This window comes from Oryzias melastigma, linkage group LG4 (genome assembly GCF_002922805.2).
Source record: "Oryzias melastigma strain HK-1 linkage group LG4, ASM292280v2, whole genome shotgun sequence".
Taxonomy (NCBI): Eukaryota; Metazoa; Chordata; class Actinopteri; order Beloniformes; family Adrianichthyidae; genus Oryzias; species Oryzias melastigma.
In genome coordinates, this window is record NC_050515.1 from 30,932,718 (window position 1) to 30,948,573 (window position 15,856).

The 15,856-nt window shown below is 40.1% G+C and overlaps 1 protein-coding gene across 1 annotated transcript in view; it reads left to right on the top strand.

Moving 5' to 3' along the window:
• scfd2 (sec1 family domain containing 2) overlaps window positions 1–15,856 on the top strand; it is a 134,877-nt gene that overhangs the window by 293 nt on the left and 118,728 nt on the right. The window contains exons 2-3 of the mRNA XM_024259035.2: window positions 2,660–3,494; window positions 5,191–5,359. Coding sequence (XP_024114803.1) covers window positions 2,681–3,494; window positions 5,191–5,359 — 983 coding nt within the window. The 5' untranslated portion in view covers window positions 2,660–2,680. The remainder of the gene's footprint in view (window positions 1–2,659; window positions 3,495–5,190; window positions 5,360–15,856) is intronic.

Below are 15,856 nucleotides of genomic sequence, written 5' to 3' on the forward strand. Positions count from 1 at the left end.
GGGGGGTCTAATCGCGTGCAGGTGCGGAGCGGTCTTGTCCAGCAGAACATGAATGGATTCTGTTTTGTTGCATCATGTTTTGATGATTGTTTCAAGGACCTTTTTGTTTTTTACTTTGACGAAAACGACACTTGAGTGAAAAGAAAAGACAAAAAAGAAATGATTTCCCTCCTCCATTGTGGCTGTTTGGGTTTGAAGAAAAAAAACAATTTAAATAAATGATGGTTTTGTAGCATTGGTTCATTTACTTTAATTATTTACATTTTGTTACTTCTGCTTAGATTCAGTGGCACCTCCAGAAGTTTTTCCTGGGGGTGGCCGATGGGGGGGGGGGGGCACTTTAAATTTTGGGGTGGCACACCAAAACATGACCTATATTTTCTGAAGTCATTCTACTAAACAACCTGTAAAAAAATATCAGAACATATCAGCTGATACTTTGATCTATTGTGTCTATATTTCATGTTAGTAATGTGCATAGGCCAGTAAAAGTACAGTTAACATTTTGAGTTGCACAAAAATTTAGCTTTATTTTCCAATTAGACAGGAATCTCCATGGACTGTGATGGTTGAAGACGGTTTTGTTATTTTTACTGAGAGCAGCCATGAAACAGTGGGACTGAAGAAAAGACAGGAAGCAGAGCTGGAGGTAGCAGAGATGAAGATGCTGAGGTTCTCTTTGGGAGTGACCAGGATGGATAGGATCAGGAATGAATACATCAGAGGGACAGCACATGTTAGAGGCTTTGGAGATAAAGTCAGAGAGGCCAGACTGAGATGGTTTGGACATGTTCAGAGGAGAGACAGTGAATATATTGGTAGAAGGATGCTGAGTCTAGAGCTGCAGGAAAGAGGTCTAGAGGAAGACCAAAGAGGAGGTTTATGGATGCAGTGAATGAAGAAGAGGAAAGGATGCAGAAGACGCTTAGATGGAGGAAACTCATTGGCTGTGGAGTCCCTGAAGGGAAAGCCCAAAAGAAAAGATGATTTAAACACACTTAGGAGAAAAATGAAATTCTCCATGGAGAAGTTATAAACTAAAAAGTAACTTTAAAAAAGTGCATTAGCAGATGAAGATCTACTTGTCCTCCATGGAATTTTCCTCTTTATCCATTTCAAAAGCATTACAACCGTTGTTGTTTCACTTGGTGCTTTCTTCTTTTGTCTTTACTCGGCTCATGTTTTGCTGCTACTGCTGCGCACTTCAGAGCACCCCCTGCACCCCCGCACACACACATTGCGCTCTGTGCAATCCCATTTTGTCCGTGGGCGCGCACAACGCGTATTTCACCATTCAGGTACGGCTTGAAGAGAAATAAAGAGAGATGACGACAGAAAGATAAAATAATAAATAATTAATAATAATAATGAAAGAAGATGCTCCCATAAAGGAGCCACAACGAAAATTTTCGGGGTTAGGGACCGGGGACTTCGGCCAATTGGAGATCCATACCCATCCAAATCACTTCTGATCATGCTTTGTAAACATTTATTAAATAACTTTGGAGTATTGCTTAACATAAAGAGTTTTATTTTTTTAATTCAGAACAATAGACTATGTACCGTATTTTCCGGACTATAAGTCGCGGTTTTTTTCATAGATTGAATGTCCCTGCGACTTATACTCCAGTGCGACTTATATACGAATTTTTAATGAGATGAGATATGGACCGTAAGTCTAGAGTGCCCTCTTATGGTGATCAATGCAATTACTTTATTTACTTGAGTTATTCAGACGTGACACAGAGGACGAAGAATTTAACGGATTTAGTGATATGGAGTGAGATTGCGTGCAATTAATTACAGTAAAGATACAAAGTTGATGAGTTCTTGAGGCTATAGTTAAATAAAACTGTTATGTTATATAAATGCTACATCTTTTCGTTTTTTCATGACGCTAATATGTGAATATGTGTTGACACATATTCAGCCTGTTTTCTATTCACTTATGAATGTTATAACTTACCTTCCAGGATGATGTAATATCGTTTTTTTCAACCAGTTTGTAAAATAAATTACTTGAAAAAAATGCGACTTATACTCCAGTGTGACTTATGTATGGTTTTTTCTTCTTCATTATGCATTTTTTGGCCCCTGCGACTTATACTCCGGTGCGACTTATAGTCCGAAAAATACGGTACTTTTCATGAGGACTGTCAGTCTGTGTCTCTGCGCCTTTAAAGGCCTTAAATACTAATTTGAAAAATTAAACTTGAATAATTTGGCGATTTCTAATTTACTTCTTTTGATCTGGAGTTTGTGATTAACAGTAATACGCTCCGTATTTTGTATTTTATTTATTTTTCATTTGTTGATTTCTTCTTTTGCCCCCTTACTTCAATGGTGTCCGTTTGTGTGATCAGATTGCAATTGTTAATAAAGTTTTTTTTTTTAATTAGGAATACATTTATTTTAATAAAATAAGTTTTGTATTCTTATGTTAGTGTAAGATAAACGCTGTTTCCGAGGCAAATAAAATTATAGCATACATTTACGAAAAAATAAGTCAGAGAGTGAGAAAAGGGGCATAAATAAAAAGTTCCGGGATACCATGGCAACGCTCGTGTGACGTATGAATCCTGCGACTGCTGCCACGTCACCCACCAGAGACGCCGGTTTGTTTTCATGTCAGATGCTGCTTCTTTCCCGCTGCGTTTAGAGAACCCGCAGAGTTCCCGCAATGTCAGCGATGGAGGAGTTCACCCAGGCTCCACTCCGGGCCTGGGCGCCAGTTCTGTCCAAGGTGAAGAAGGCGGTGGTGTTCATGGATGACCGCTGCGCCGAGGCGCTGCACTGGAGCGGAGGCTTCGCCGCCCTGCTGGAGGCTGGAGCCAGAAACCTCAAACAGTTTTCCAGTTTCGAGGCGTGCGGCGCCAACGAGCCCAAAGCGGTGTTCGTGGTGAGCAGCCTGCTGAAGGGCCGGACGGTAGACATCATCAGGGACGTCATCGCTCTCAGCCACTTCCAGTACTGCGTGGTGTTCACCTGCGTGCCTCACTCCGTCCACCTGTTCGCCAACCACGTGACGGCAGAGCTGGAGGGCTCACCTGTGTTCGAGCAGTTCGAGGACAAGCTCTGCGAGTGGATGGGAAACATGAACTACACGGCGGAGGTTATGCACGCCCCCGTGGCCTTTGCGCCGGTGTCGCAGCAGCTGCTGCTCGCGCCCGCGTTTGCACACCTGTTCCCTCTGCTCCCACCGGATCTGCGGGCCATCAACGCCAAAAGACCCGAGAAGAAGAAGCTGGGGAGCCTGCAGGACGTGGACATGAGCGCGCTCCCCGTGGAGCTGCAGGTGGAAGTCCGCTCTTTGGTGTCAGCGCTGAACTCCCTGTTTGACGGCACAGGTACGAGAGAGGAGAGCTTCGCTGTGGGCCCGATGAGCCGCATCATCGCGGGAGAGCTGGCCAACCATCCTCAGGCCAGACACCGAAGGAAGACCGCTGCGAATAAAGCCTCCATCATCTTCGTGGACAGAACGCTGGATCTCACAGGTAATGACACCGGTTTAGATCAGAGCTCTGCAGGCAGACACAAACCACAACAAGGTATTCTGTGAGACACCTTTTTGTGTTATTGATTCTTCGTGATACATTTATAAATGAAAGATGATTTTTGGCATCGATAAACCACAAACATAAAGAGAAAGTAGAGTGTTTTTCAAAATATCAAACAGTTTATAACTTTTGACAGACGTCACAAAATAAAAGACCATGTAGTAGCATAGTGTTAGGGGTGTACAAAGTAATTGATGAATCTATTTGTATTCTTATAGTCCAATCAGATCAATCTGTCTGAGGCAAGCTGTTAATCAAAGCAGCCAACAACATTATAACACTGTTTTAAAATGAAATGAATCGATTATAATCAATATTGGAAAATACCATTTGGATTGAGACGTGGAAGATTCATTCTACTATAGCGCAGACACAACCATGTACCATCACAGTGGACAACACGCATGTGATGCAGCAAAAACTGATAAACCATCAATAAAGTCCAATGTGTGCAAACACTTCGAATTTAGCAAAGACATGACCACAGCACAGTGTGATATGTTTATCTGAGTCACACTGGTTGAAGTTTTGGTTAAAGATGTGGGTGAATTGGATCAAATCAGATTGTTCAAAATGAACCAAAATCTAACATGAACTAAAAAAAAGTTGCATTACCTGCAATAATATCTTGAATGCTTTTTGCTGAAAGTAGTTGCTGAAGATATGGAACCTTTTTGCTTAAAATGATCATGCAATGAACTTTAATTGATTGACGAGATTTGCTGAAAAAGCAAAAGCTAATCTCAAAATTAGCCTTAACAAAGACTCAGTAGATGCCAAATTACCCAAGTGAGCTAGCATAAAGCTAATATAACAGCTCTGTGCCAAATATTATTTTTAATTACTATAAAAGATGAAAACATAGCTCATGAATATATTTAAAGGCTTGTTGGTAATCTCAGTAAACATATTGAATTTGAAGACTTTCTCTGTCATTTCCTATGGGGCATATTTTGCTCAATATTTCAAAAACTTTAAAGTTTATAAATACCAAAAATACAAGCAGTAATGTCCTGAACGAGCTGAACGTTTTGATAGCAAGATTACTGAAATAAACTGAAAGTGTGATATGAATTGAATCAATACTCAAATAGCCAATTATAGTGGAAGGTAGTGTAATGTAAGCTGTTTAAAAAAACACAGTTTTACTCACAGTTTTTGGAGCATCTCAGTCAGAAATTTGTAATCGGAACTAATTAAGAAACATTTACTGTTGTCTTCAAGCAGGATGTACTTCAATCACTGGGATTTTTTAACAACAGAAAATCCTTTTTATAGTCTGGTTGTCCTGATGTTGGAATTGCAATTGTGTTTTCTAACCCCAAGCTGATTTTTCTGTAACACGAGGAGCTAAAATGTTTCAGTTTGACTTCTTGATGGATTGTTGGTCCATTTTGGGTACTGTAGTTAGAAGCCTGGCTGAGTGAAACGCACAGTAGCTCAACTGTTTGCAAAATGAGTTGAATAAAGTTTAACATTTTTATTTCTTTAACCAAACTGCCACAATGGAGAGGTCAAAGAGCTCATGTGGCTCCAGAGCCTCAGATGGTTTAGTCGAATTCCAACTCAAGTGAAGCTGACTCACCGTTCAGCTTCCAGACTCACTTTGATCCCCCTATTTCTCTCATTCCAGGTGCTGTTGGTCACCATGGTGATAATCTGGTTGAAAAGATTTTGACAGCTCTGAAACCACTGCCTGGACATGTGACCGACGTGCAGGTGGACCTATCAGAGCTCACAAGTCTGCAGCAAACCCCCCACACCCACAACCCTCTGGCTCCAGGCTGTCTCGCACAGACTCAGTAAGTGATCCTGAACGTCTTTGCTTCTTTATCGGCCGTGGAAGCTTTTTTTTCATCGTCACTATCAGTGTTTCACTGTTGGAACCATTGACTGTACTATAGAACTGGACTGAGTGACCCCTCCTCCCTGGTGATCCAAACAGGAAGTGATTTTAGCCGCATCGAATGTTCCAAAACGTTGACAGATTTTTTGTAGCCCACTTTCAATGGTTAGGGGTGTGGCCTTTGAACAAGCTCACTTCTGATTGGCGAGAGTGGTTGCCATAGAAATGTCAACTCAGAGAAACTCAGACTGTCGTCTGGTTCCAACATGGCGTCCATATTGCAAAAAAATGGCAATTAGTTTGACTACATTTGGTTGGAGCTGGAAGTAAACCATTCTCTCTGGGTGATGTCACACTCACTCAGTCCAGTTCTCTCATACAATCAAAGGGTGCAGCATTCGCCAAAAAAAAGTCCCATTAAGTTTTCCATCTCATTCTGGTGAAAAAACAATTGTAGAAACTTTATGTTTGTATAAACTTCTGCCTTGTAATATGAGTCTTATCATATCATCGTGTCCGTTTTCTTTTCCAGGCATGAATATTTGTCTCTGTTAAAATGGTTTTAATTTGAATTTGAATTTGAATTTAAGAAGTTATTTTTGATTACCTTGGGCATGGGTGTCAAACTCAATCACACAAGGGGCCAAAATCCAAAACACACCTTAGATCACGGCTGAACAGGATAAACATTTATTGAACAATCTAAAACTATTTTTTTTAAAACTTTAAAACTGTAACTTTTTACCATAATTATGAACTAGATATATGGCATTACCTGTGATAATACTAGTGTGAATGCTGTGAGCTGAGTTTGGCCACTGAAGATGCTTGTTCTCTGTTTTCAGTTTTCAATGAGCTGTAAGCCCCACCCCCAGCAAAAACTCAAAAGCTGAATTAAAACTGAAAACAGAACTGAATGCAAAGAGAACAAAAACAAAAAAGAAAAGTTGAGAGTAAAAATATATATATATTTTAAATTAGTAAGATTTTTTTTTAATTCAATTAAGTTTTTTTTTCCTAATTTTGAAGATAATTTTTTCCATGTTTTAATTGTAATCTTTTCAAATTTTCAATATTTCAAGTTTTCAATATGTATTTTTGAGTTTAAAACTGCTGTCAAATTTTCAATACTTTTTTTCTCAAATTTTCAATGTGTTTTTTGTTCACTTTAATCTGACCCCGATTTGACCCCATACAGTGGTTCCTCTTGGTGCTCCAGCATTTAACCACATCTTAAATATACAGCTGCTCATCGAATTCACCCGAGTCTAATATGCTATCCAGGAGCTGCAGAATTCTTTCTCACTGAATCTGATTAAACTGAAACATACTTATTACACATTTTTCCTAAAACCTCATTCCTGTCCATCTTCAGTCATTAGTAGAGGCTTCTGTTCTCCTAAAGATCAGATACGTTAAACACTAATCATGATCCCACAAGGATATGCTCACCTTAAGTCAGCCTGTGGAAGGTTTCATAGTTTTCTTGAAGATGACATTCCCTGGTTTGTAAGTATTACAGTGAATCTCCTCTGAAGTCATTGAAGGAGTTTCTGACACATAATCTCACAGCTCTTCATCAGGTGGTCAAAGTAAAGCATCCAGGTGAAGCGTTGTATCTGACAGTGAGAGGCGGCAGCAGCTGTGTTTGTGTGGAGAGCGTTAGCGGATCAGCAAGAGCGTTAACTATTGTTCTTCTGTTTTACTGCCAGCTTGTTATCTCCTTCTACAATTTTTGAGCTACAGACACAATTTTAACTTTAAAATGTTGTGGAGGGACGGGGAATTTCAGCTATTACTTTTCTTGTGGATATGTCTTATAGTTTTTGAACTACATCTGTTTGAAATCAGGCAATTTTGGACTTTTGGGACGATTTTGACAGTTGCTACAGCGTGTGACGTCATCACTCAGAGTGAGGACAGGATAGTTTGAAAGAAAAAACTTTTACGAACAAATCGCATTACGTTAAACAGATCAGTTTAGCTTCAGACTTGTAGTGAGGTAGCTATGAACTCACCATAACAACAGTCGTTTTATTTTGAAAATTACCTTGGTTTTTTTTTTATGTAGTACTTGGTTTCCTGTCTTTGCACAACCTGCTGCTCTTTATTGAATGAATGTGCTTCACTCAGTCGTCTGGCTAAAGTAGAAACTGACTCCTTGACAAAATCGAGTTTTTTTCTGACATATAGCCACATTTTAGCTCATGAATCAGCGGACGGTGACTAGTTTGACCAGAACTCACAGGTTTAAGTTGCTTCACTGTCACATGTCTTCAGTTCTTTGAAGGGTAGCAGTTTTTTTTCTTTCGCCGTCCCTCTCTCTCCCCCTCCCTCTGAGTCAGAACAAAGCCACAATGTCAGAAGGTCAGAACCCCACAAGAAAATGGGTACGATAGAACACTGGGGGCAGTTTGTGGCGATTTTTTTTTTCCTTGTATCACTAACAAGAGATAATTAATATTTATACAAATAAAAACAAAAAAAACCAACAAAAAAACAGGGCACTTTTTACTAATTTGGTGTAATTTTGTTAAGATCAGGGGTGTCAAACGGCCTTCGGGCCGAATCCGGCCTGCCAGATGGTTTAATCCGGTGTAGGCAGCAGATGTGCTCGGCCTGTCAGATCGGCTCGGGGGCTTGCGACTAGTGATGACATCACACAACTGTAACAAACGAGTTGGCTAATTTGCTGTTTTTCTGTACTGAAACTGACGTTTACAATAAAGTTTATTTTTTTAAAAAGAAAGGAAAAAGTGTTGAGATCTGATTAGGTTGTTATTTATTATTTTGGCATTGACAGCTCCTTCACTAACGTCTGCTCTCCTCAGTGTTTGTGTAACGGAGCAGAACGTGAGCTGCATATTCTAGCGGGACTTCATCCGGTCCGTGCGACGAGTCCGACATTGGCAGGATGTATTTAGAAAAAATACGTGCGAATAATTACTTTCTTTTTTTTATGTGCGACCAACAGCAAGCTAGCATGCTACTCGCTAGCACCCACTTTAGCTCAGATGTCATGCTTCCCAGCCTGATTTCTCTCTATTAAAATAACGATCATTATCCCGTGATGATTCCTCTCCATCGGATTATTTCGTTGTCAAGGTTTTTGCGGCTGATTGCAAATATTCCTTCTCCTTTTGTGATTCTTAATGTATTTGTTCGGACCTCCTCGGTTTTTTACTGGGAAAGAATCCGTGCATTGTTATGGCGGAAGTGTCTGTGTGATTCCCCGTGTCACGTGACAGTGGTCTAATAGTCCGGACCAATCACAATCTTACACGTCATCTATGCGCAAGCCCCCGAGCCGATCTGACAGGCCGAGCACATCTGCTACCTACACCGGTCCAGTGATGAAGAGAAAAAACATAAAGATGAAAGTAACAAACATCTGTTTGAGCTGGAGTATATGGAAGACAGGACCCACCTGGAAGATATACGGTATTCTGCATCTAGAATGAAAGTTTTTTGCTGATACCACCCGCTTGTTTTCGTGGGTGTGGCTGCTGCATGTAGCCCCGGCTTTTAGAGGATTACTCTTAAATGAATGAACGGATCAAAATACCACATTTGGGTTCTTCGTAGAGAGGAATGAACAGTAAAATGCACTTAAAACATCAAAAAGTTGAATTTTTACGGTATGGGCGCTTTAAGGAAATGGCCGCTATGCGCAATTCTCCCACTAGGAGAAGCAAAAGAAAAGATACAGAAATAACAAGAGATCTAAAATAAAATAAAGACAATTTTAAATTGAAAAGTACTCAGTTTAGTGTTAAAAGAAATATTAAAAATGTGAAAAAGTTAAATTGTAAATTTTAAATTTAAATAAAATCAAGTAAAGCAGTTTTAATTCAAAAGTAAACATTATGTAATTGTACAAATGACGTGACCTTTTCATCCCTGAAATCCTAGCAGAGAAACTTTTACACCTGGGCTTCCCCCTCCCCCATTTGCTCATGGATCAGAGACTTTCTGAGAGAACTCCTGTCCGAGGGAAAAAGACTCAATTTAGAGCTAAGTATTGTCCATGTGGAATCACATTCAAAGAGTAGATTTGTGGAAACTAAATAATACAACAAAACTAACCATTTAAGTTGATTACATCAATGCAAACTCACTAATAAAGATAATTTATTCAGCTTAAGCTGAACTGAAGTTCTGATAGCTAAAGATACTGAAATTGATAAGACAAAAAAACGCTGAAGCTGATAGCTAGCTAAAATATTAGCTGAACTCCAAATCAGTCTAAAAAACTGCAAAAAATGTCTAAATTAAGCAAAACTGCTAAAATGTAGCTGAAATACTAGGAGCTAAACTCCAAAACAGCCTAAAAGAAATAGAGAAAAAGACTAAATTAACCAAAAACAACTGTTAAAATGTCTAATTTAGCCAAAACAGCTAGCATAAGGCTAGCATATTCACTAAACTCCAAATTAGCCTAAAAAACTTCAAAAAAGCCTAATGCATGGGTGATGGACAGTCCTCAGCCTCTTTTTCTTCAAAGGGAGGTGTGTCAGCAGGAATGAGGAAATCACGAGGTCCTTGGGGAGGGTCCCGCCCACCAGGTAGTCGGGTCCAGAGCGGGGTTCCGGCTACGTCAATCCGGGCATGTAATAGAATCTTGATGGTTCCTACTCAGAAAAGGGGTTCTGATAAATACTGTCACACCTCCCTCTGCATTTATCCGGACTTGGGACCGGCATAAGACGACAATAGATTGTGACCTCTTGTGGATGCATTACACACACACTTGCACGCACGCGCGTGCACACTCACTCACACACTCTCACACACACACAAAAACAGAATCACTTTTTTTTTTTTTTTTTTAATACATTTAACAGTTTTTAAATCCTAACCAACGAATACATAAAATAGAATTTTTGTTTGTAATCACAGATATGTACATATGAGCTGTATTGCGCTGAAATGTTTGTATGGGAAGGTTTATCCTACTAAAAGCTATTTCTAATGTTGACAATGTTGACAACTAAGACATTGTCTAACCGAAAAAATAAATCAATACATACATAAAGCTGAAAAACTAATTCCAATATATAAAAACCTACTTAAAAACTAAAACAGGTATAGACATTCAAATAAAAACTCAGCTTTTTTAACATTATTCTATTACATAACTTAACAAGAATTCACCACAAAAATCGTGTCACTTTTAGGACTAGTTAACCTACTTTGTGACATTGAATTGTATGTGATTCTGATCAAACTAACCTACTAATCTAACTAACTACCTTCCAACACCATTCATTAATTTATTAAGAAAATGTACATAAATAAAGAAAATGTAACGTGACTCGCTTATATGAAATGAAAGTAAAAAACCCCAAAACATCCTTTTGGTCTCATTCCCCCTTTGGGGTCTCAGGTTCACTCTAGGGTGAACGGTTCTATTTTCTTCTCCTCCTCTGTGTCACTTTAGCAGGTGGAGCTCCAAGGGTAAAAAGCGTCTTTTGAGGCTTTTCCTGAGGTTCATTCCCACTTGATTCAGCCTGGGTGCTGACTTTAACGGTCACGTCTTCTTTCAATTGACCCAAACAAAATTGTTGAGGCAGATTAACTTTGAAGGTGTCCAGCAGCTGAGAAGGGGCGTCTAGATTGGAAGTTGGGGGAGTGGTCTTCCATAAGACGTGCCTGGGTCTCCCCAACCTCACCCTTACTTACCTTAAATTTGTGTCTTTGGTGTTCACTACAACCTGTTGCCTGCAGCATACCCATAGATAAAATGTACTGAAACATTTTACGGACTTATCGGGTTTCTAAAATCTTTACTTCACCTTTGTGCCTCACGGGTTTGCCCATTTTTTTTCACCTGCAGACAGCCGTGGATCCACCCATAAGAGCAGTTGTGGTTAAGACATAAGATGGTTACTTTCTCTTAAGGCGGTATTGTCTTTTCCAGCCTGCTGAGAAGGCTCCATATCCTATAACCTGACTTTCATCCTGTGGTTCCAGTGATCAGGCCAGAGGAAAGTGTAGGGATGTTCCCACACATACTTCACTTCTGGCTGTTTTTTTTATTATTATTATTTGTCTTCTGTGAGCCTGACTTTGTCTGTACCAGCAGGGAATTCACAGTTTGGGTATGAGATGTTTGGGAAACTGGCAGTGGGCATGTTGTTTTAGTGGTGTGGTACCTTTAGGCGGTTTGCTGTGTTTGTATGTTTGCCACCGTTGAATCCTCATTGACAGAGGTCACAGAGTTTCCCTCTAAACTGCTCTCCTGTTATTTGGCTGCCCTGGCGTTGCGGTGGCGGCGTGTGCAGCCCATGCAGAAGGAAGCGCGGGTGGCCGAGACGCTCTGGGTCTGCCTCAGGAGCAGCTGAAGTTTGGCCAGGCATAGAAAGCAACCGCACCCTGCCATGAGAAAACACTGCAGGGCCGCCACCGCCACAGATCTGCCCTGAAGAGCACAATAGACTGAGAATAAACCTGTTTTCACCTCTCTGGGAGTATGAATGGGGTAAAGCAGGGCTCATTCATTCTGACGGTTTTTGGTTCTAAAACAGTGAAAAGATGCAGACGGTGTCCTAAAAGGCATTCACTGTCTGAACAATAGCCACGCTCTATCATTAACACAAACATCCACACTCATGAGTGCAGGGTGGGTTTTGTTTTACTGCCAGCTTGTTATTGAAAACTGTTTTTGGAGGATGTTCTGCTAACACACACCTGCAGTAAAAGAGGACGCTATCATAATAAACCTAAATTAATGGAATATTTTCAACTTTTATCAACATTTTTGGTTCTGGCTTATGGGAACCACTGTTTGGTCTGCTTCAAAAACTATTCCAGGGTTCCAACGGGGTCTTGGTTACGGATCCTACACCAGTGCATGTTGGGTTTTGGTGCAGGTCTGGTTCGAAAAGATTCTCTGCGGCTCCACAACTGCCCTTAAATTTACTCCAGTGTGTTTGCAACAAGTGTCTTGAGTTTTGACCAGCTGTGTGTTGATTGTTTTTTTGGAACAGAGTTTGAGTGTTGTCTGTTTGTGTTAACTTTTTGCCTCTTGTGTGTTGTGAACTGTGTTTTAAAAGTGAGAATGTGTTGTGTTCTGCACAGAGTAGATTACAGTTTTGAAAAGTGTGTTGAGTGCAAATTGTGTTTTAGGTTTAGACCTTGGGTGCCCAAAGTGGGGCCCGGGGGCCAAATTTGGCTCGCCAAAGGTTATCTTTTGGCCTGCCAAGTTGTGGCTAGTTTAAACCCTTTACCATTTCCCATTGATTCTCTATGATGTTCTAAAACTCTACAATATACTTCTGGCCTCTGGGTGGCGCTGCTCGCACTTTCTTTGCCTGCGGCTATGGATGAAACAACCCACAAGTGAGTCAGCCCTGGGCTTTTTTGTGTTATAAATTCCCAAGAGTCTTCACGGTCACTTCCGATGCTTCTAGCGGCCTTTTTCAGCTAGCCAAGATGAAACGTCAATGGCAATTGGATGAAGTCTAAAGACCAGCTCCACGTCTCTCGTTTGGATCCCAGTTTGCTGTTTTTATTTGGCCCGTGGACCGGGATCCCATTTCAATTTTGGCCCTTTGAGTAAAAAAGTTTGGGCACCTCTGTTTAGACCAAAGAGTGATGTTTTTGAGAAAAGAGTTAAAGCAGCTGATAAACTGGTTTGGAGAATGGCACTTAGTGTGTTAGGAATTGGAAAAAACTGTAATATGCTATTTTTATTTTCCTTACTTTTTTGCATACCTCCCTATCTCATTTGTGCCTCTTACCCTGATCTGTGTTTGTGTCCTTGTATTTATCCTCCATGACCCAGAGCGCCTAAGCTACATCAGCTACATGCCGTCTTTTTGAAAGTGAATCTAAATTGGCCAGAAAAAGGGATATTTGATTGTTTGTTTTATTGTTTAAAACATATGATTCCTTCTTTGAGCTTTTTTTTAATTAAATTTTTTTAGTTGAAAGTTTGTTTTTGAAGACGGTTGAAACATTTTCTAATTAAATGAAAACGATCTGTTCCTCTTTTTCATTTACTGTTATTTCAGCTGAATTTCAAACGATCTCATATAGTTTTATAAGATAGCTAAATACTAACAGCTGTTCCTTGGGGTTAAACTGACCCCTCAGTACTTGCATGAATAACCAGTCTGACTCCGGGCTGACTCATAGTATTTATTCAGAATTCAGCGTGTACTTTTACTCTCTCGTAGGAGGGAATCGTGTTGAAAAACAAACAGTTGAATTCCTAATGAAGCAGGAACGCGCTTTAGGGAAGGAGCCACAGAGTGAGGAGTAGAGTGGAGGAATCTGGATGGAGCATTTTTCTCCTCCTGCGTCACGCTCTGCCAGGAATACTGCCCCGCTTTCCACCCCCAGTCCTGATGCACTCATCATGGAAAGCTCTCTGATGTCTGCTCATTTGTTGAAACTGTAAACACGTTGTCCTTTGCAGCCGTGATATTTGATTCCTAACTGCCTCTTAATGGAACGACACTCATTACACACCAGTGTAGTTTGTCCACACTCTCCAAACACACCGGCTCAGCCTCAGCGAGCCACAGAGAGGGCAAGAGCGCCCCCTTCGGTCCGAGCCTGCCCCGGTTTCCCACACCGCCCACCCAGGCCCGCTCTGTAGTAGAGCTGTTACTCAACAGGGCTTGTGGCCGGTCCCGGAGCCTGTCTAACACCCCGCCAAAGTAAACCCAGCGCACGTCCCCACCTTCTTTCTGACCAAATGGCCCGGGGAATGCGTGGAGGGAGTGGGGCTGCAGTGTTGTTCTGGGGGGGGTCAAGCATCCAAATGAGAAGCATATTTCTTCCCCAGTCCTCCAGGCCCCTCCAACTTCCACAAACACGGACTCACAAACATGTTTGTGGGTGCAGACGCAAACACTCGGTGCTGCTCGTGTTTGCTCCGCTGTCTCAGCTGCTATCTCAACCATCACAAGCATGCAGGACTTGAGGATTTTTACCCATTTAGGGCCTTCTGCATCTCCAATCATGAGTTTGGGAGATGAATTTCTAAAAGATAAACATTTTTTCCAGAATCTGTCCTCTGTCACAGCTCTAAAACCGTCTGTAAACAGACAAAGAAAACTTCGTCTTTCTAGCTTTTAAGTCGTTTTTACATTTCCTTATGTTTTCATTTGATTTTTTATTATGTGAATTTGTTATAACATTTTTTTACTGTTATTTTTATTATTTATCTATTTTATGTAAACACTTAGAAGTTTTCTGTTGGAGAAAAAGTGCTCTATAAAGTTGAATTGAGCTAACTTATTAAGGTTGTAAAGGTGACATGAAAAAGACAAGTTTTTATACGTTTCCGTGTATTTTTTTTGTTTTGTTTAATATTTTAGCAACATGCTTATCTTTTTGGCTAATTTGTTACCTACTAGGGTTTTTTAGGTTAATTTAGAATTTAGCTTTTATTTTAGCAACATGCTAACATTTTTGGCTAATTCAGTTTGCACTGGAATTTTAGGCTATTTTGGAGCTTAGCTTTTGGCAATGTGCTGGCTGTTTTGGATAATTTGTCATCTACTGAGGTATTTTTAATGCCATTTTGGAGTTTAGCTCATATTTTAGCAACATGGTAAAGTTTCTGACTAATTTAGTTTACTGATGAATTTTAGGCTATTTTGGAGTTTAGCTGGTATTTAAGTATTATGTTAGCTTTTTGGCTAATTTGCTATCTACTGGGGGTTTTAGGCTAATTTAGAGTTTAGCTTTAATCCTAGCAACATGCTATCGTTTTTGACTAATTAATTTCACTGATGAATTTAAGGCTATTTTGGAGTTTAGCTAGTACTTAAACAATGTGCAAGCTTTTTTGTCTAATTTGGCATCTGCTGAGGTTATTCTTAATGCTATTTTGAGGTTTAGCTAATGTTTTAGCAACATCCTTATGTTTTTGGCTAATTTGTTATTTACTGGGATTTTTTTATGCTAATTTAGAGTATAGCTTCTATTTTAGCAACATGCTAACGTTTTTGACAAATTTAGTTTACTGATGAATTTTAGGCAATGTTTGAGTTTAGCTAGTATTTAAGAAACATGCTAATGTTTTTGGCTAATTTGTTATCTACTGGGGTTTTTTAGGCTATTTTGGAGTTTAGCTAATATTTAAGCAATGTGCTAGCTCTTTTGGGTAATTGAGCATCCACTGAGGGTTTTTAATTGGAGGGGGACTTTAAGGTTTTTTGTCTTGTTGCTGGTCATTTCTCTTCACTTTTTATTCTTGCATAGTCTGCTTTAATAACTTTGTGCTGTCCTGACCCGTGTGTGAATGCATGTAGCTGGGGCTGAAGATGGCGGGTGTCCTAGTGTGAGCTCCACTCCTCCCCATTTAGCTCCAGCCCAAGGTCTGGAAGTGATTACATCTGATATTAAACACATGGCAGCAGTTAGAAAGGAGAAAAGGCGAGAGAAGAAAAAAAAAAGAGAAAGAAAAGAAAAACAGTCGATTTCTCAACGAGTTCCC